General features: G+C 42.4%; 4 protein-coding genes across 5 annotated transcripts in view; 2 read left to right on the top strand and 2 right to left on the bottom strand.

Annotated features, from left to right (window-relative positions):
* Positions 1-389: 389 nt before the first annotated feature.
* LOC6584667 (39S ribosomal protein L38, mitochondrial) lies at positions 390-2,143 on the top strand. Its single transcript, XM_032732039.1, has 5 exons — positions 390-741; positions 812-967; positions 1,038-1,395; positions 1,455-1,753; positions 1,817-2,143. Exons 1-5 carry the CDS (start codon positions 582-584, stop codon positions 2,101-2,103), a joined length of 1,260 nt encoding a protein of 419 aa, XP_032587930.1. The 5' UTR covers positions 390-581; the 3' UTR covers positions 2,104-2,143.
* On the bottom strand, positions 2,140-11,903 carry LOC6584666 (inositol polyphosphate-4-phosphatase type I A). 2 transcript variants are annotated; one of them, XM_015161582.3, is made up of 9 exons: positions 11,445-11,903; positions 10,773-10,964; positions 10,242-10,400; positions 9,902-10,177; positions 8,262-8,798; positions 7,644-8,193; positions 4,562-5,900; positions 2,906-3,654; positions 2,140-2,840 (listed from the first exon to the last, which is right to left on the bottom strand). In XM_015161582.3, the coding sequence occupies exons 2-9, from the start codon at positions 10,885-10,887 to the stop codon at positions 2,708-2,710; spliced, it is 3,858 nt and encodes a 1,285-aa protein (XP_015017068.1). In that variant the 5' UTR covers positions 10,888-10,964; positions 11,445-11,903; the 3' UTR covers positions 2,140-2,707. The 2 variants fall into 2 exon arrangements, with proteins under 2 accessions (XP_015017068.1, XP_002010310.2); XM_002010274.4 differs by lacking the exon at positions 11,445-11,903 and adding an exon at positions 11,110-11,208.
* A 476-nt stretch (positions 11,904-12,379) lies between these two features.
* Positions 12,380-21,374, top strand: part of LOC6584661 (tyrosine-protein phosphatase non-receptor type 9) — a 49,572-nt gene continuing 40,577 nt past the window's right edge. Inside the window, exon 1 of the mRNA XM_015161257.3 lies at positions 12,380-12,481. Within this exon, the coding sequence (XP_015016743.1) occupies positions 12,440-12,481 (42 nt within the window). The 5' untranslated portion in view covers positions 12,380-12,439. The remainder of the gene's footprint in view (positions 12,482-21,374) is intronic.
* On the bottom strand, positions 18,538-19,169 carry LOC122756721. The gene is made up of 2 exons (XM_044006988.1): positions 19,059-19,169; positions 18,538-18,977 (listed from the first exon to the last, which is right to left on the bottom strand). Exon 2 carries the CDS (start codon positions 18,971-18,973, stop codon positions 18,644-18,646), a length of 330 nt encoding a protein of 109 aa, XP_043862923.1. The 5' UTR covers positions 18,974-18,977; positions 19,059-19,169; the 3' UTR covers positions 18,538-18,643.

Raw genomic sequence — 21,374 nt, 5'->3', positions numbered from 1 at the left:
TAATGCGACGCAGTTTTATGACGTAAATGGAGTTGTTCTCACCAATTCGAAGCGTTATTAGAGCTATGTATGTATGTATGTATGTAGTACAGACTCTGTATACATATAGAGTTGGATTCAATAATTGCAATCAATTAATGGAATTACGCCTGGGCTAGGGTTACAAGTGTACAAGCAACAAATTATAGCCAAACCGGAAATTAAGAAGAGGGAGAGAATGGAAATAGAATACAAAACAAGGTTCACGGTCACCTAATTCAATGTCATTTCTATCTTAGATGGAAAGGTGAAACTAAAAATAACATATATAAATACAAAATAATAATAATAATAATAATATAATAATAATAAAATAATAATAATAATAAATGCATGTTTTCTTTTAACAGTTTGTTAACATTCAAATTATAACGAACACAATACGCTGAATGAGGCTGCCAGACCATTCGAAATGGTATAATAATTAACTGAGATTGATCAACACTGTCGTCGTGCAGCTATCGAACTATCGCATATCGGCCGGTCATCAGCTGTGCAGTTGAGAGTTGAGAAACGCGAGGGCCGCCCTCTTATAAAACACAATGTCTTTTAGTAATTTATTAATGAAAAACAGCATAAATGGCAGCTTGCGCAGCACACAGTCAGCAGCGCTGCTGCTGCTAAACGTGAGCACCCGCCAGGGGCACACGCTGCGCGGCAAGCCGCCCGGTGTGGCACGCACGCTGGAGCAGCGACTGCAAGGTAATTTCTGTTGATGTAATCTAGTTTTGGCTCCAGCAATTTACTGGCTTTTGACTCCTGTTTTGCATAGATGAGAACGTCACCGATCCGGAGATTGTGGCACGCATTAACATTGGCTTTCCGCAGCTGAAGCCATCGCGTTCGGCACAGTTAAAGGAGCGCCTCGAGCACCTGAAGGCTCAGCGCGCCAGCAAGGAGCTGGAGCAACTGGCACGCGTGAATAAATGCAAGTAACTGTAATTCCTTCCACTCACACATAGCCAACTAACTTCAACTTAAATTTGCCCCACTCGCAGTGCTCATCGATTTGGACAAGGTGCAAGAGTCCTACGTGCAGAGAACGGGCCAGCATGATCTGCGGCTGTTGGCGGATCACTATGGCATCTTTGAGCATCTGTTTGGCAGTGCCTACTTTGTGCCGCGCGTGCCACTGACCATACGCTACGAGCTGAACGCCGATACCCTCAGCCCCGTCTACAATGGCAATGTGATCAAGCCCTCGGAGGCGAGCAAAGCGCCCTTGGTTAGTTTCGATGGCCAGTTGGATCCTGTTACGGGCAAGGCAGCGCAGGGTGACAGCTACTGGACCCTGCTGGCCACCAATCCAGATGCACACTACACCAATCCCGCAGCCGAGTGTCTGCACTGGTTTATGTGGGTTACCAAACATGTCTTCCTTCGTTTTGTTAAATATTTATACATTCTTCTTTTAGTGCCAATATACCCAATGGCAAGATTGTTGAGGGCGAGGTATTGGCCGACTATCTGCCGCCGTTCCCTCCTAGGGGCTTGGGTTACCAGCGCATGGTCTTTGTGCTCTACAAGCAGGAATCCCGCCTAGATCTGAGCTCACACAAGCTGGATGCCAAGGATTATAACAATCTGGAGAAACGCACCTTTAGCACATTGGACTTTTATCGCCAGCACCAGGACGAGCTGACGCCAGCGGGGCTCGCCTTCTACCAGACCAACTGGGACGAATCCCTGACTAGTTTCTATCACAATGTCTTGCGTAAGCTTGTCGAGCTAAAACTGATATTCCATATATATTCTCATTCTCGAATGCCATTTGCAGAACTTAAGGAACCGATCTACGAGTACGATTTCCCCAAGCCATATCTGGCCGATCAGAAATTCTTTCCGCTCAAGCAGGCGTTCAATCTGTACATGGACAAGCACCGTGACATCAAGGAGATCAACAAGGAGTACCTGCAGCGCAAGCTGGCCAAGACTCATCCCTTCGAGGGCCCAGAGAAACCGCTGCGCTTCCCCAACGCCCATCCGCTGCGCGACGTGCCATCCTGGCTGAAAACGGAGATACGCAAGCGCCGACTGGGCACTGGACGCGTTCAGGACTACTAAGCCCACATCAATCCAAATAAATTACACACACCTCTGTTAATCGTTGTCTGATTTTTGGTTTTATTTTGTATTTTGGTTAACAAGTTGCTTTCATGCTCAATCGCTGGAAGTACATGGAATTGATTCGATGAAGTACACGCTGACGAGTATATCGTGTGTATGAATTACATAATAGTTTAAATAAATACGTACATAAATAGAGAAAAGCTAACTCCACACATATATATCTATATATATATATGCATATATATATTCATTCTTCTATGGAATAGATTAATGTGTTTAACAAACATTTCGCCTGCAGGCGAAGGCAACTTCCTCCTCCTCCTTCTCCTCTCTCCCACTCTCTCCCTCTCTCTCTTTCTCTCTCTCTCTCTCTAACCACCTTTCGGCCTTGTGATGCTCTAATTTAATTAGTTTTTTAGCTGATTAACTTGTTTGATTTTTGGCACAGTTTAAGTGTTATAAATATGTATGTATGTATGTGTGGTTGTGTGTGTGTGTGTGTGTGTGTGTGTGTGTGTGCTCATAAGTACTCGTGTCACTCGCTTCGACGACTTACGACTAAAACAATTTTGTAACTTGGAAGTGATTTGTGGGTGCCTTAGGTCTGGGCCTTGCCGTAGGCGCCCACCGGGGGCCTGTACATGGCCGGCAGCATGATCACCTGAGGCAGATTAAAAGCGTATTTGTGCTTGCCGATATTCTTGAAGACGTTGTCCATGCGCGTGCCCTCACTGCAAGAGAGACAAGAGATAGTGGATGCTGGATGATGGATGCTGGATAAGGGGGGAATACGAACCTGCGCATGGTGCTGAGCACGTAGGGCACTTGCTTGGCCGGCAGCTGGAATTCGCGCACCAGGACGCGACACTGCTCCAGGGTGACGGCCATGCCGGTGCGATCCTTGGCACTCTTGCAGGACGTGAACCGCAGTCCGCCCATCAGACGGCACGCATCCTCGGCCAGGTGCAGCACCTTCACATTCTTGGAGACGGTGGAGCGCAGCTGCTGCTCCATATAGCCGAGCAGCGACTGCAGGGCATCCCACTCCGAGACGCTGGCATCCGCGTCGGCCGCGCAGGTCGCGTTCAGGCCCAGCTTGCGATAGCGACTGAAGTACTGGCTCAGCCGCAAATAGTTGTCCAGGTTGGAGCGCTGCTGCTCGCGCGTCTGCCCCAGCGTGGCCTTCTCGTTGATGCCGATGTTGAAGAAGACGGGCGTGATTTTGAAGCTGAGCGAGCTGCGCCCGGTCGCGGGCAGCGCGTGCTCCGGCACCGGCAGCAGCACCTCCAGCGCCTGCCGCGAGCCCGTTATGCGCGGCATGGGCTGCACCTCGTCCTGGGCGGCCGACACCAGCGTAAAGCTGACCGCCGACAGATCCTCGATGGCGATGCACATGTCACTCCACATGTCCGTCTCGGAGCCGTACAGCGACAGCAGCCCCTCGAAGTACGCCAGCGGCCCCAGCTCACGCAGCAGCGAGATGTACGCCACATCCACCTCCCTGCCCCACAGCCGCACCATCAGAGCGCTAACCAAAGCCGTCAACTGCATAGAGAGAGATGGACAGAGAGAGAGAGAGAGAGAGAAAGCAAGCATTAATATAGATATAACCAGATACTAGAAAGAGAGAGAGAGAGAGTAAATATCCGTTCATAGCGCACTCTACTGCACTAGATCTCTATAGTCATAAAGTACTACACCTAAATAAATGTCAATCTCTAAACAGCACTAAGAATACTCCCAAAGACCCCTCTAAAGATCTATCATCTAGATAGATAGATCACAATTATATTCATATTGTGCTCCGATATAAAAAAAGAATTCGGAAACTGAAAATCCCTTTAGCTTAGCTTAGGTATCAAATACCTCTAGCTGTCCTACGGCAAAAGTTTTTAAATTGTCATATCTATATATATAGAAAAATTAATTGGGAATTTAAATTGTGGAATCCTTTTGCTGAAGAATCCGATTTATATATCTACATCTAGTTACGTTTCAATACAAAATTAATTTCAAATTGAATCTGTAGAATCTTGTTTTGCAGAATCCATTTTCTATATCTTCAAATAGTCAATTTGTAGAATCTTTTTCCCCCAAGAGCCCATTTAATATAGAAACCGATTGCTCTAGAACTCGATTCCTATATCGACATCCGGTTAGATTTACCTAGAAAATCAACTGAAAATTGAAGCATCCTTTTCCTATATCTTTAAGCTAGATAGCTTATTATACCTAGCAGATTAAAATTGTAATTTGTAGAATATTTTTGCTCCAGATTCCGATTCCTATATATTCACATCTATTCCGTATAGCTAACTATACCGAAGCAATTAATTGAGAATGGAATGTGCAGAATCCTTTTCTGCTAGAACACATCATTCTCCACATAAGCCGCTCTACGTCTCTCTAAGTTTCGGAACCATTTATAGATCAGCTTAACGACGAGTCTTACCGCCTGCGAGAAGCAAACGTCGCGGCGGTACATGATGCTCGCCTGGAGGCGATTGCAGCGCACGTCCTGCTGCAGCCGCTGCACGGAGTGCATCAGGCGCGCCGTCTTCAGCAGGCGGTCCATGGCGTGGCGCAGCTTGCGCATGCTGGGACGCAGCTCGCCCACCCAGTCGGTGGTTAGCGAGAGATCGAGGCCGTCGGTGAACTTGTTGCCCTTTTTGGGCGGGGCTGGCGCCGGGGCCGTTGGTGGTGCCGGCAGTGGGCCAGGCGCCAGATCGAGCTTGAGCTGTTGGGTCGGCTCCACGATCACATCGGGCGCCGCTATCACATCGGGCGTCTGCTGCGGTGCCACGGCGAAGCCCTCGCGCTTCAGCGGCACCTTGGGATGGCGCAGCCGGATGGCGGGACTGTCGCTGCGGCCACAGAAGAACTTCAGCTTGCTGACCAGGCACATCACACTGGCCTCGATGTTCAGCTGGGTGAGATCCAGTGGCTCCGGCTCCTCTGTGGGCCGATAGTAGTTCGCCGAGGGCGACGAGCTCATCAGCTTCGTGTCCAGGAAGCTGGCGGTCTGCGGACGCTTGCGCACGGCCTTCACCATCTCGTCCAGGTCGATCAGTTGCACCGGCGCCGTTGACGATGCGGCCGCCACGCCCTCCCAGCTGGGCGGCAGAGATTGATATGTGGCCTCCTCCGACAGCTCACACTGAGGCTGTAGAGGAACTGCCGCCGCGCCCGCCGCCAGATGCTGGGGCTGGAGCTGCTGCTCCTTCACCTCCTCCTCCTGCTGCTGCTGCTGCTGCTCAAGGTTGCGCAGATGCGCATTGTAGCACTTGACCACATGCTGGAGCGAGTCGATCGCATTGATGTCCAGCGAGCTGGAGGGCGACGTGTTGCTCGGATGCCAGCTGTTGGAGCGCATCAGCGGCTGGCCGCCACGTGGCCACAGATCCGGGGGCGCCACAACTGGCGTCGCGAAATCCTCCAGCTCCGGCGACTTCAGCTCCAATGCGCTCAGCTGCTGCGTTATTTTGCGGAACGGCGACATCGGCTCGTTGTCCGGCTCCTCGATGATGCGATGGCGCTCGATGAACGTCACAGCCTCCTCCACAATGCTCGGCTCCCAGATGTTGAGCAGCGTCTGCGTCTTGTTTATCATCTCGTTGCACAGCGGCATCATGTCCCGGGCACTGCGCTGCGTCGCCAGCTGCAGCAGCTGCGACATCAGCTCAACAATCTCCTTGCGCAGCTGCTTGGTCGCCTGGACGGCATCGTTGGCCGCCTGCACCTTGCACGCGTTGCTCTGCTCCAGCTTCCAGGCCTTGCTCTCCTGCAGCAGCCTATCGAACAGAAGGGAAAGAGGAAGCATTATATACCTTATACAGATGTGTGCATATCGAATCTATAATCACAATCCCTTCTCTCTCCTCCTCTTCCAGTATTTCATATAGACTCTCAAGGAAATCAAATATTTGTTTTTGCCCACATATTTTCTATCTTAATCAATGAAATTCTTACTGAAACTCTTACTATCCATTATATATCAACAGGGTATATTAGTTACGACCAAGCGTATTTAACAGACAGCGGATCTTCTCAATGTAAAAAATGGGATAAACTTGTACTGCGTATGGTATACACAAATATGCATGCATCTGTCCGTCCGTATGTTTGAACGCGTCGATCTCAGAAGATATAAGAGCTAGAGACTTGAAATATTCTTTGCTAAGTCTGTGCATTACTCGCGCAGATCGAGTTTGTTTCCAAAAATAGATAGCAGCTCCCGTTATTTTATTATCGATTGAAAATCTAAGCGAAAATCAGTAATAAGAATATATGGCCTAGAACTAGAGTCTCAACATTTTAAATATATATTCGTGTGTGTTTAATAGTTTCAATTTTTTATATACCCAACTTTTACAAAATCTGTTGTAGCTCTATTCAATACTAGAAGCCAACGAAAATAATGTTTCATCAAATCATAATTGTGAAGCACAGAAGGCATAGCAAATCTGAGCACGTCGACAGTTCACATACATCGTAGATGGTGTGGAAAAATTACTTTGAAACTTTCATATCCATTGTATGAATGAGTATAAAATTAATAATTTGAAAAAATTATTCATAGAATCATGGAAAACAGCGATGGAAATAACGGAACCAATGGCAGCGACGGTGGCAGCAACGGTGGATATCAGCGCAAGTTCTTGAGAGCCGATCAAATCCTAACTCAGGACGAATTGAAGTATATAAATGATTTGTTGGATCAACGTCTTAGCGAATTAGGCTGGCAAGAGGGGATTCGTAAAAAGAGAGAAGAAATTGTGGCAGCACGAGGTGAATCGGATGATGTCGACCTCGAGGTCCTAGCATTTGCAAACATATCGATGCCCCGAATCGTGCACATGGAGCTGGCGGAACTCATACGTGATATCTTGCTCTCGCGCAATTACTTTGGTTAAGAGCAATTCTGAGTTATGAGATGTATTAAGTATTGCAGAATACTGAAGCAAATAAAACAAATAAGAAAGCTCTAGTCGAAACTGGTCGACTACGAGATCCCTTGAACCCTTCGAGCAACTGATATTTCAATAATTATTCGCACATGGGGTGTGGGGTCAACTTTAACAAAAACCAAAATTGTGTAAAATATATCGAAATATACATTTAAACTTTGGAGACTCTAGCTTTAACGATGTAGGAGATATAATATTATAGCTGATTTTCGACAAGGTTTTTAATCGATAACAAAATAACGGGATGAATTATCGATTTTTGGACATAAACTCGATATGCGCACTATATACTATGTAGCACTATTTGTTTGGGAATATTGGGTAGATACATATGCAAGTATATAAAGTTTAAATTTTGCATATAGATAATCAAACTAAGATCGTGGCTAAAATATATGTAGGGTTGCTTAGTTTACACCGTTAATAAAGTGAAGATATCTTTAAGGATAATGTATAGATCTATCTATATCTATCTATACATATAAATATATAGTTATTGAGATTGAATAATTTGAGCAAAATTCTCGTTAGCTTTATAGATGAAGATTAGGGAGATTTGGGACTCACTTGATGAGGCCGCCGCACTTGCGACCTTTGGCATCGTGACGGGTGAAGGCGCCCACGGTAACAATGTCGAGTACGCCGCGACGGTGCAGTGCATCGTTCTGGGCCCACATGCGCTGCACGTGCAGATTGACGGGCAGAAACTCGAGCGCCTCGTCCGTCTTGACCGCCGAGCGCTTGTAGTAGACGCCGTCGCGCATCAGCTGCTGGATGTTCTGCTTGGCCTGGGAGTAATCCTTGAGCAGGCGCAAGTGCTCCTCGAGCAGGTTCATTTGGCGCCAGCGCCACTCGCCATTCAGCTCGCCCATGCCGGAGATCTCCTGCAGCAGCTCCTTCTCGCGCTGTATCCAAATCGAGAGCAGCTGCTGCGGCACGGCGCAGCACAGACGCGACTCCAGCAGCGTCTCCAGCACACTGATGTCGGCGCCCAGCGACGACTGCAGCCGATACGAGTGCTGGATGGGATTGATGCACACGTGACCCACGCCACACTGCTGCGGCACGAACAGGCGCACGCCCAGCTTCGGCGGCAGCGACTGGGTGCGCCGGTGGCCTGGAAACGGAAGTGGAAGATTGAATGAAGGAATGGCCAGTGGCCAATGGTTGACAGTGGACACTCACCCTTTGGCCGGGCGCTGCCCTCTGTGGCCTGCTGGAAGAACTGTGTGCTCGAGCGTGGCGGCTGCGTCGGCTGCGTCAGCCCATTGACGGCTCTGTCCAGGCCGCTGGCTGAGGCCAGTTCCGTGGCCGCTTCCGGTGCCCAGGAGGTCAGCGTTATGGAGCCGCACTCGCCGCTGGGCGAGCTGAGCGGCAAGCGCAGCCGCGTCGTGTCCTGTATAACGCCCAGCGCCACCTCCGCGTGGCCCAGCGGCAGCGATGTCAGCGAGACGCGCTCCCGCACGTCGTAGACCGTGAAACGCAGCCGGCTCGAGGCCTGGAAGCCGGCGCTGCGCAGGAAGCGCATCGTGCAGAGAAAGCTTGGGGCACGCGTACGCTCCAGCAGCTCGGTGCGCGCATGCTGTGTCCACAGGCAATCCTCGCCCGGCTGCAGCACCGAGCAGACGACGCGCGGATTCGGTGCGCGCCCGAAGCTGTCCAGGGGCAGGCTATCACAGGAGATTGCCGTCTCGCAGATGGGCAGCTCCGAGAGCTCCGGATCTACAAGGCGAAGAAGGAGGGAACAGAGAATGATATGCGTGCAACAATTATGAGATTATGCCAATAGGGAATATGTTCTCTAGAGCTCTACGATCAAATAAGAACAACAAATCAATTTGTTACATTTTTCATAAGCAAAATAAAGTTTATTCTTTGAATAAATTCCATTTCTTACTCGCTCTCCCTCTCTTCCTCGCTTTCTACTGTTTCTTCCTCTCTGACTATCTCTTTCGCTGTCTATATACATTTATATAGGTTATTTAAATTCGTAGTTTTCATATTACAATTACAGAATTGGAGTAGATTGCAATCTAAATCAAAAAGTATGCTAAAATGACGCTTTACAATCAATCAAATTTTAAGCTTAAAGCTGCTCAGAAATGTTTCAAATTTGATAGAGTAAAACTTTAGATTTACAGTTAACATTTGAAGATCTTTTTGTACAAAAGTTTTCTCATGCAATCTTTCCGACTCTAGCAAAACTTAAAAGCTCGCATCTTTATATTCACATCGTATTTATTCACTGATTTCACTTGCTTTATATATTAATGAGCTTTAGATTTGATTAACAAGTTTTTAGCACACCGTAAACTGTTTTTAAAATCGATATTTTCTTTAGTTTAGCCAAAAAGTTATTCAAGGTGCGTGTAGAATATTCAAAGAAAAGCTTAAAGCTCAAAAAGCTCTAGGGCATGTAGTTAAGCAAGTGTCATTGTAGCACATTTGATGTATTCTTTGGTTTCGTTTCTACGAGAGTCTCTTTATGGATTAAATATAACTAGAAAAGGCGAAGGCAATGTGGAGTACGATAGAGATTATCAGTTAACTAGACACAACATTTAGTTATAGCACGTGGGTGTGTAGGTGTGTGTATAAGTGTGTGTAGATTAAGCATGTGCAAATTGTGCATTGGTCATCGAAATGAGATAGTACTATATAAATTCAGAATGGATTACAAACTAGGAATTTAACATAGATCATGGCCAATGTCTGGGGATTAATCCAGGTTAGTTGAAACTAAATCAAATAGACGCTATGTAAGAAACAAACAAAACAATTTCCAACAACTTGGGCCAGTTCGGCCTAGAACTGTATTAGATCACCTTCAAAGGGCGCCTCGACTGCGGCGGCAGCCGATGTCGACGCCGGCCACGAATCGTGGCAAACTGTTGCTGGCAGCGGCAGGCCCTGATCGATGCGATTGCCCATGGCGGCAGACTCGGCGCGCTTGGCTGCGGTGGCAGCAGCTATCTGATCCTCCAGCTGTTTGATTTGCAAATCGATTTGCTGATTGGAGCTCGCCTGAATGCAGCGCACCCAATCGAGCCGTTCCGCCGCACTGTGCGTGACGATGCGTTGCGATGGGCTGTCCTTGAACTCTGCAATGGATGGGGTGGATTATTAGTTGGATAACTGCACATGCTGAGAGTGTCTGGAGCTCACCTAGATCGAACACATAGCCATCCGCCTCGGGCTCCTCATTGTGTATGCTGGGACGACAGTTCTCCAGCACCAAGACGCCGGCAACTGAAGATTTTGGATTCTTGTCCTTCAGATAAAAAAGTAAGTTTCCACGCAGCTTGCACCAGCATTCCAGCTTAACTGTATTTGGATGACGGACAAGGCACAGCGGGAGAGAGAGAGAGAGAGAGAGAGATGGCAAAAGTGCATAAGCAATGGTGAATGGTGAATTGAAGCGTGTGTTGGATTATCTACTGATCTATGGTGGGGTGGGCTTCCACTACATATATATAAATATGCATATGTATGTGTGTGTGTGTGTGTGTTTGTTTGTATGGGTCATAAGCGAAAAAGAAAATAATCAGAAATGAAATGAATGGGTAAACGAAGTTAAGCAAAGAACCCGCAACTATAGCCAAAAAACAAAACTTGTACGTGCGACTGTGACTGTGTGTGTGTGTGTGTTTTGTGTGCTGGGGCAATGAATAATTAAGACGCGCTTCAACTACTCACCATCGGTGCGCCAGAAGATTGTCTGGCGCTCGGTTAGAATCAGCAGACCCTCTTTGTCGAATCTGGTTAAAGAATTGGTTGCCAAGCTAGCCAGCTCCGATGTATTAAAGCGCATGCTTCTAGCCAAACTGGGCGACAGGCGACGATTGCGGGTAACTGGCGACGCTTGCTTTAGGTTTCTGGCTGCGACAGCTGTTGGCGAATTGTAATTGAGATATTATGCGTTTGTTTATATCGAACTGCGGCTATTAAGTGTTCTATTCGTTGGAAAAAAAAACTCAAGGCTGGCTACGCAACACGAGCATAAACACACATGCACACACACACGCACACTCACATTACATTTACGGTGAAATTCGCACTGAGAGTTTGATTTAATTATAAAAATGAGTCGCGTTAAGCCGCAACCAAATGCGGGCACCTAATGGGCGGGCGGGCACACCTTGGAGTAACCGTAGCTGCGCGATTAATAATTCAATAAATAAATAAGAAAAGTATAGAGAGAAGAAGCTAACGTCGAAGGCAAAGGCGAAAATGTAAAAGAAGATAGCTGAGGGCAAAGCTAGGGCCGAGGCGAGGGCGTTGCATGGGGGCAAGCAGGTGCCGCCGCACGTTCATGTTGTATGCCCGATGTACAACATACACATAAACACATACATATGTACTACATACCTCTCTTCGCTCACCGCGCGTTCTACGCTCTTTCTCTAACACACACTCAAATTAGCACAGCTGACGTTGACAACAGCATCCCTGGCTAAGCGGCGCTTGTGGACCAAACAGAGATTCCGCAATTGAATATTTAGCACGTTGACCTAAAACTGCGCACCTCTTCACAAGAACAAAACAATTTTGAATTTCCTTTTTATTTTTATTATTATTACTTTTTTTTTTTTTTTTTACAATTCCACAATGTATTTTATTGACTGCACAGTTATCAACTGGCGTAAGCATTGACAGTCGGCTTACTGCTATCGTTTTAGTTCTCGCAATCGCCTACTTATGAATTTCGACAGCAAATATTCACATTATTGCTGTATTGACAAGTTATTCCTTGACATTTTAGTTCGGCACTTTGTTGTTCTTTACATTCATTCTCTACGTTGAATGGCTGAAATGTTGATGTTACTGTTTCTGTAAAGCCACTGTCATTACAGATGTTAGCTTACAGGGCTGGAAAACCTAATATCGGGTTATATTAGCTCACGATTACCGGATTTAATTTTCATATTAAAACTAATAATATTTATGTATTACGATCGTTTTTAGAAATATGCTTAAAAATATTCTTTCTTTTGCATTGCATTTCACAGAAAATATTTATTTTTATTTAAAACCTGGCTAAACGATATATTGACAAAGCGATAGCTCAATATAAAATTAACAAGAAATGATAAGCTAGCAAAAGGTATTTAATTTTATATGACATATTCGAGTAAGTATGCCAGAGTCATCTTGATGTTTAGGTTTTGAATTAAAAAAAAAAAACAAACAAACAAAACAACGTCAGTGAGACCAGATGACTAACATCGATAATCTAATCGATATTGAAGTAACTTCGCAGCCAACTTAATTCAACAGTCGTATGTGTTCGCAGCCAACTTTGCGCGCAAAACAGCTGTTTGAGTGGTGAATACGAATCGGCAATACTGTTTCACATTCGTAAAATGGCGTCGGAGGTAGCGGTTGAACAACAAGACCAAGAATTTGTAAGTGTACAAACAGAATTGTTGAACCAATTGGATACATACATATACGCTAACAACTAAATGACACACACGCCCTAATATTGTGCAAAATGCTCTGTGTAAATGCAACAGCACAACAATAAACTTAGAAGTTGCGTGCGTGTTTTTAACAGTGCGTGCGGGTGGGTGTGCGTGCACTTGTGTGAATGTGTGTCGTGAGTGAGTGAGAAGAGCGACTTGAGTGTGTGTAAGTGTGTTGCAATGTGTTTCACAAATATCTGTTGCGGTATTTATCAATTGCAAATTTAATGCGATCATTCTGTAAACTGTATGCTAACACGTGCTATTTCCCCATATAAATCATAACAACAGACCCAACAACATTACAACGCAAATTAAATAAATTCCTATACACTTGCCCAATGTGCTAATGGTGCTATCAGACAATAACAACACAAGCAACAACAAAAGAGAAACAAAAACAACGGGCATGGGGAAGTGGAAGCTAATGTGTATGCTTGAATGTGTGTGTGTGTCAGTGTGTGTGTGTTGTATTGCTTTGCGTTGTGTAGCAAGTGGTTGCAACAACAATAACAACAACGCCACAAGCTCATGCCGTCGCTCTTGCTCTCACACGCTGGTACCACTACATAGACAATTACTGTTTAATTTCTCGCTCGCGCTGCATTTAGTAGGGAAAGTGATTTCCGCTCGCAGCTCTTGTTGTTGTTGTTGTCGCTGCTGCATTTTACAGTGGGCTGTTAAGCTAAAAGTGATTGCAAAACCTGTTTACAGTGGGGGAAAATAAGCAGCATTTAGAAACATTTTCGAAAGATCTTTGCCTGGCTCTGCCCATCTTTCTCTCTCTCTCTCTCTTTCTCTCTCCTTTCCTCGTTCTCTCAACTGTGCCAATTCGGTGCGCTCAAATTAAACTTCCTCCAGCTGATGTAAAGTTCATTGTTTGCTTAATCGCAGCCGCGACGAGCGCCAGATATTGTAGCTGAAATGGCCAGTGTTGCTGACCTTGCACGGAGCTGCTTGAAATTCCAATGCGCACACGATATTCACACCACACACAAGCATATGAATGCACAATCACTCTCTCCCTCTCTCTCTTTTTCCCATTTCATACTCACACGCGCTCTATCTTACCTGCCTGGTCCAGCGGCAGACAAAATTTTTGTGTATTATTGATGCGCATTTGTTTATTTATTATATACTCATCTTGTGGAGGCGCCAGCGCGTCCATTTAGGTTCACTTCCATTGAAGTGCCTTCAAATTGAATCCATTTCGTTAGAATTCTGTTGTTCTGTCTGTAAATCTGCCCAATTTCAAAGTAAAATCTTTGCATTTCGCTACGCAATTCCCCCACTTATTTGGTAGATTTGTTTAGAGCGCATCTCATTCATTTGCTCATTCATTCATTTATTCGCTATCCAATTTGTTTATCCACTCGCCTGCATACCCTACCCTACATCAAGTTGTGTATATACATTCGCCTAAGAACTGTTTTCCCTCCCAAATCAATCTTCAATCTTGATTTGATATACATACAATTATATATATACAGTACCGAGCAAAAATGAGTGAATGTTTCACAACTTTGACTTTCATCACGCATAAAAATTAAACCATACAAGCAAATTAAGATTTTGTTTTTTATACTTGTTTATTAGTTTGTTCTTAACAAATAGAAAAAGTTGCAACGCTAAATCAGCTAAACTCAATTAATGAAAAATAAAAAACCAAAAAAATCCACATAAACTCAATTTTGCACGTTTCATAATTGCCAATACTTTGGCTCTTCTACTTCTCTTCTCAGCCGAAATCATCCAGATTTCCCCATAACTTAACTCCTTGGGTATTCTTCTTAGTCGTAGATTGAGCATGTAGATTTACCGTTATCTTAGTCCTTTTAATATTCTTATTTGTAAAGCGATTTGAAGCACATTTTCTTTTCGCAACAAATTTAAAATAATTGGTGAAATATAATTTTAAAATGTGGAAAATTTCAGTCGACATTGAAAATAGTGGTGTGTGCCTGACCGGGAAGGGATTTCCTTCGTTTATTATTGCCGAAAAGCTTTGAATCAGCCGAAATTTGACTCCGAAAACTCAAGTCAAAGGTTGCAAAAAACTGTTCTCGGGCTCTGATGCTCGCCTAATGATGTCGAAAATTAAGAAAAACAAGCTGCTAGCACCAAAGGGTGTTTCTCTAGCAATTAATAAAAATGTTAGCAAATGGACTGCTAGAAGAGAAATTCGTGGCTTCGGATATGTATCATTCGTTAAAAAACAAACCTGCATTGTCCGAAAAGAATATGAAGGCGCGTTTGAAATTTGCAAGGGATCACAAAAACTGGAGCATTTATGATTGGAAACGAGTTGTTTGGTCAGATGAATTAAAATTTAACCGTTTCCAATCATATGGAAAGCAATATTGCTGGTGCAAACCTGGGGAACGCATTCAACGACATCATGTAAAGGAAATCGTCAAACATGGCTGCGGCAGCATTATGGTTTGGGGATGCTTCTCTTGGTAGAACGTTGATCCTCTACATAGAGGAAGGATTATATGAATATTCTTCAAACCCATCTTCCCAAATTCACTAATAAATGTGCGTGTCCCCACAGAGAAAGGGTTTTCAACAAGATGGCGATCCAAAACATACTGTAAAGATTATTTAGGAATGGATAGGAAAGCAGAATTTTAAGCTAATTTTCGCTCCATACATATAGAGTCTATATATAAATCCTATCCCGACTTCAATCCTATTGAAAATCTGTGTTCAATAGTGAAAAGACGGCTGGGACAGTATGATGCAGCCCCAACGAACATTGACAGCTTATGGGAGCGCGTAGAAGCGGAGTGGAGCCAATTTCCGAAAGAAATGATTCAAAGTTTGGCTGAGAGCATGCCAAAAATAGTCAACAAAATTATTGCTAATAAGGGTTTTGGACTAAATATTAAAAATGTTTAGTTTTTTTAGTTTTTAGTAGTTTTTTTTTAAACGTGCAAAATTGAGTTTATGTGGATTTTTTCGGTTTTTTATTTTTAATTTTTTGAATTTTGCTAATTTAGCCTTGCAACTTTTTTGTATTTGTTAAGAATACACTAATAAACAAACACACAAAAAAATTTGTTGATTTGCTGGTATGGTTTAATTTTTATGCGTGATGAAAGTCAAAGTTCTGTAACATTCACTCATTTTTGCTCGGTACTGTATATATATTTCTTTGGTTTTGTTTGTGTTTATTAAACACAAACACTCATATCGCCAACACATGTACATATCTTCGATTTTTTTTTATTTATATAAAACCAATTGGAGCAATTAGCAAAATGAACAGCGTATGCAAATGGATGGCTTACTTTTGATATTTCCAATACGTCCAAACATTGTGCCATTGTTGTCCATTTGTTGTTTCTCTATTGCTGACATAAATGTCAGTGTTTCTGGAAATCGCATGAAATTGTTAGTCGATGTAATTACTCTATGTCAAAGTCTCTATAATGCTTCATAATCTCTTCTACAATGCGATTTTCATAGCCTTGAACTATAAAGGTTCTTCAAGAAATTTGTTTTTAAAGATGGCAAGGGGATCACAGAAATTCATATTATCGAGAATTATTGAGATCTAATTTCTTTCAAGGGGATAGAACTTCTTTCGATTTTTCGCGATTTTCGATTGAGCGGGGTCCAAATTATCGAGACTCGACTGTATATTCTTGATCAGCATAAGATGCTAAGCAAGTTATATGGTAATTAGAGCTCTTCTATATAAAACCTTTTTTGGCTTTTTATATTATTTTGGATCTAATTTCGCAAAAGTAAAACATGGATACATCTACTTATAATATATAGATGTGTTTTTCTAAAAAATCGTATACATTGCAACTAACTTCATCATTAGTAATCTTTCAAAGAAGACCATGGATAAGGAATGATAATGAACTTTATAATCATTATTATAATGATGAATTTTAACAATGATACTAATTTAATAATAATAATGAAAAATATAATAACAAGTATTGCCCTGCCACTACGGATTCATCATCCACTTTTCCGTGCTCCAAGTCCCATTCTCTGGGCAGATTCTATTCTATTTATGGTTCATCGATGACCTGCGAGTCTTCCGCAAAGATCTATGAACGGATCTACTACGATGTAGAATTATATTAGATTGTCTAGGCTGATCTTTATTATTATTTTGTGAAGGCGTGTCGAGACTGGGCATTTATGCTTCAGAGATAGGCAAGAGATAAACTAGGATGCCTATATCAATAAATGAAGATGCAGTATTTGGAAGAGTTTTTTTTATCTTGTGACATCTAGACATATAAGGCAGATGCCTAAGCTATTTCCTTGTGGTCTTAGGCCGTTTGGCCTATATCAAAACATCTAGCTCTGCCTTCTGTATATAATTTATTAATGATAATGATTATAAAAATGATTTTGTTTCACTGATTTGGGAACCTCTTCTATTCACTTTCGGCTGTATATATCCGATAATGATAAAGATAATAAAATGACTATACTGTAATAATAATGATAGAATTATAATTATAATCATTTCATCAGAATTATTATGATAATAATGAAAATTCTTTGCCTAGACATCTATCGTTGTATTGAAAGCTTTCAATCGCTGCAACTTTATAATGAAATATTTGCAAACATTTTCCTATCCATATCCACATGCATATTCATTAATATTTATGGACATGTTTTTCGATTTCACAATTTGTGTCTATTTTGTGTTCATAATTGATTTCGCTTGAATCGCAATTGCATATCGTTTTGCTCGCTGTGCTCGTTCATAAAAAGGCCAGACAACAGCACACGATATACATATGTACATATATACACATATACCTCTATTTACAAGTGTGCGTGTGTGTGTAGTTATGGAATATTAGTTTGCCATTGCAGTTGACTTGCATTCGCTTGTTGTTTTATCCTTGTGCACGGACTCTGAACCCCAAATGCAGCCACACAATGGGGCAGCCAGAAAAAGTACAATAACCTTTTTGGCACCCACCGTGAGGGTGTGCGCCACCAAGGGTGCTAGCTGGGCTGCGGGTGGGGGTAGTTTGGGTCGTAGTGCTCTTTTATTTCTATTTTATGTATAACCATTGAACGGGCCTATGTTAAGGTTATATTAGTTGGTTTGGCAAAGAATAAATGCTTTAAAATTTAGAGTGATTGTCGAGATATTTATAATATATCTCAAAAGAAACTTTCTATATTCTTTTATTATACTGAGAACCGATAAATATCGAAGATTTAGAAAAATTCTATTATGTGGTTTGAATTCCAAAATCATTTTTCATATTGATTTTAGTTTCTTATGAACTCCTCATAGAGCCAACACTGTAAAGAGTATTTCCTGTTCGATCAATATTCGCTTTAGCTCTTCTCTCATGCAACTCGATTTTATACCCTGAACCCATTGAAAATGGGAAATCTGGGTATAATGGTTTTGTTGAAATGTATGTGACATGCAGAAGGAGGCGTGACAGACCCCATAAAGTATATATATTCTTGATCAGGGCGACGAGCTGAGTCGATTTGACCCTGTCCGTCTGTCCTTATATAGATATAAATGCTAGACACTTCAATGATTTTTTAAAATGTCCGTATATATGGTGCGCGAGTTTATCTCCAAAAACCGATAATTCATCCCGTTATTTTGCTATCGATTAAAAACATTATCGAAAATCAGCTATCTCCTACATCTTTAAAGCTAGAGCTACCAAATTTTAAATGTATATTTAGATGTATTTTATACAATTTCAGTTTTTGTTAAAATTGACCCCCCACCCCTATATCCACCGCTCACCCTCACCTTTGTAAAAGGCGTATTTCTAATACTAGAGACTTGTGCTTTGGCAAATGCATTCATATCCATGTTCATGAATATAGTCCATCGACAAGAAAAGTTATTAAACAATTAAATTTGCATAGTAAGCCGACACTGCAGCCAATGCGTGTTTATGCGTGCGTGCGTATGCCTGTGTGTGTGCGTGTGCATGTGCGAATAATTATTGAAATATCAGTTGCTCGAAGGGTTCAAGGGATCTCGTAGTCGACCAGTTTCGACTAGAGCTTTCTTATTTGTTTTATTTGCTTCAGTATTCTGCAATACTTAATACATCTCATAACTCAGAATTGCTCTTAACCAAAGTAATTGCGCGAGAGCAAGATATCACGTATGAGTTCCGCCAGCTCCATGTGCACGATTCGGGGCATCGATATGTTTGCAAATGCTAGGACCTCGAGGTCGACATCATCCGATTCACCTCGTGCTGCCACAATTTCTTCTCTCTTTTTACGAATCCCCTCTTGCCAGCCTAATTCGCTAAGACGTTGATCCAACAATTCATTTATATACTTCAATTCGTCCTGAGTTAGGATTTGATCGGCTCTCAAGGACTTGCGCTGATATCCACCGTTGCTGCCACCGTCGCTGCCATTGGTTCCGTTATTTCCATCGCTGTTTTCCATGATTCTATGAATAATTCTTTCAAATTATTAATTTTATACTCATTCATACAATGGTTATGAAAGTTTCAAAGTAATTTTTCCACACCATCTACGATGTATGTGAACTGTCGACGTGCTCAGATTTGCTATGCCTTCTGTGCTTCACATATATGATTTGATGAAACAGTATTTTCATTGGCTTCCAGTATTAAATAGAGAGAACAACAGATTTTGTAAAAGTTGGGTATATAAAAATCGAAGCTGTTAAATAAACACGAATATATATTTAAAATGTTGAGATTCTAGTTCTAGGCCATATATTCTTATTACTGATTTTCGCTTAGATTTTCAATCGATAATAAAATAACGGGAGCTGCTATCTATTTTTGGAAACAAATTCGATCTGCGCGAGTAATGCACAGACCTAGCAAAAAATATTTAGTCTGTAGCTCTTATAACTTCTGAGATGTTGGACGGATATGACATGCATACTCGTGTATACCATACGCAGAACAAGTTAATCATATTTTTTCGATAACTCACCCGATAACTTTTTTATCGAGAATAATCGAAAATTTAATTTTATTTTTGAAGCCAAATTTGAGCACTTTTAGACCTGAAGACTTCAGACATATGATGAATACAAACATTTTGTAATTTACAAATTTTGGATACCACGCCCCCTTCGCCCCCGAATTGTAAAAAACGTATTTGAAGTACTACAGACTTGTGCTTCGGAATGTACACATATTCTAACCATATAATCATGATCTAAAAGTTTCATATAGTCCATCTAACTAATAAATTCCCACAATTTCGCCCACACTGCAGCGCAGCCCAAGCGCAGTCGCTGCTTACTGCGCAGTTAGCAGAGCGCGTGCTTATACGTACGTGTGGATGGATGTGTATGTATGCATGTGTGCATAAAAGAAGTGCAGAATGATTAGAATATCAGCTTGGAGGGTTCAGGGCATCTCCTAGTCGAGCAGTCTCGACTAAAGCAATCTTACTTGTTCGCTTTCCATTTGCTGTGTTTTCTGACCGATTGACTGACTTACTGAGTGACTTACTCATTGACTTGATTGACTTACGGGCTGGCTCAGTGATTGAGTGGTTAATTGATTGATTGTTTGACTAACCAGCCAGTGGGGCTGATTAATGGATTAACTGATGAGCGACTGACTGAGCTACTGGCTGATAGATGGTAAATCAATCTCAAATTGACTGATTGACTGGCTGATTGATTGGTTGATTGGCAAACCAAAAGCTTATCTGACAGACATATTGTTTGATTGACTGACTAAGTGAGAGTGAGATTGACTGGCTAAGTGAGTGATTGATAAGTTGACTAACGAGCTGATTGACACTGATTGAGAGGCTGGTAACTGATTGAAAAGTCGAATGATTGTTCGTATGATTGATTAAGGGACTGAAAGATGGACTCACTGATTGACAGCTGACCGAGTTCTTAATAGATTGACTGACTGATCTCTTGATTTATTGATTGACTATAATTTCGTCGCAGCCTATTCTTCTATTCAAGCGATCTAAAGAGCTATTCGAAATTCGGAATATTAAATCCATTAGCGAACCAGTTCACTTATTGGTGAACAAATATATTGCGTGAACCATAATAACTGAATTGAATCGCTAATATCATGAATGTGAATTGAACTGAATCTTCAATTTGTGCACCAAATTCAACTAAAGACTGAAATGAAATTTGAAACGAATTGTGTATGGACTGCATATGTTCTTGATGTTGTTGTTGTTGTTGTTGTGAGCAAGAGAATGCGATATGCAACAAAAGCTCGCACTCACATATATTGTGAATGCATATGTATGTATGCTTATATGTACATATATGCGTGTGCATGTCTGTATGTCTGTTGAAAAATAGGTCAGCGCGCTGCGGTCGGTCTGTTGCTATCACTAGCAATCAGGCACACAAATATACAATCGTAGCAACAATACCACACACACACACACATACACTCACATATATAAGTACACAGTAGGCAACAAAATAGAGCAACAACCACCCGACAAAGAGCTCTCATTGCGATTCGGTGCCTAAAAACCCCAGACCCAAACCAAAAAAAAAAAAACAACCCAAACGAAACCTTATTCCGGGATTTTTTTCAGTCATTACAAAAAGAGAGACAGGGGGCTGTGGGGTAAAGAGGGAAAGGCGGGTGGTTGTGGGCTGTGGGATTTTTGAGACGATGCGCTCAACGCTCCGCTTCGATTGCCCAGAGCCTAAATGCTTCGTCATTCCACCTAGGCAAAGTATTCAAAAATAAACAAGGAAAAATAACAACACAAATATATACATATGTATGTATGTATATAATTTGCAAAATAAAGTAATAACAACAAGGACTGCCCCAATACTCTAATGTATGTCGTTTAATGATATATT

This window comes from Drosophila mojavensis, unplaced genomic scaffold (assembly GCF_018153725.1).
Source record: "Drosophila mojavensis isolate 15081-1352.22 unplaced genomic scaffold, ASM1815372v1 contig_136, whole genome shotgun sequence".
Taxonomy (NCBI): Eukaryota; Metazoa; Arthropoda; class Insecta; order Diptera; family Drosophilidae; genus Drosophila; species Drosophila mojavensis.
This window is presented reverse-complemented; position numbering and strand designations above follow the sequence as displayed.

Coding starts and splice junctions, on each gene's coding strand:
- LOC6584667 (XM_032732039.1), top strand. CDS start 582: ATGTCTTTTAGTAATTTATTAATGAAAAACAGCATAAATGGCAGCTTG. Junction 968..1,037: donor ACTGGCACGCGTGAATAAAT/GCAAGTAACTGT, acceptor CCCCACTCGCAG/TGCTCATCGATTTGGACAAG. Junction 1,396..1,454: donor GAGTGTCTGCACTGGTTTAT/GTGGGTTACCAA, acceptor TTCTTCTTTTAG/TGCCAATATACCCAATGGCA.
- LOC6584666 (XM_015161582.3), bottom strand. CDS start 10,887: ATGCGCTTTAATACATCGGAGCTGGCTAGCTTGGCAACCAATTCTTTA. Junction 10,401..10,772: donor AATCTTCTGGCGCACCGATG/GTGAGTAGTTGA, acceptor ATCCAAATACAG/TTAAGCTGGAATGCTGGTGC. Junction 8,799..9,901: donor AGTCGAGGCGCCCTTTGAAG/GTGATCTAATAC, acceptor TTCGCCTTGTAG/ATCCGGAGCTCTCGGAGCTG.
- LOC122756721 (XM_044006988.1), bottom strand. CDS start 18,973: ATGGAAAACAGCGATGGAAATAACGGAACCAATGGCAGCGACGGTGGC.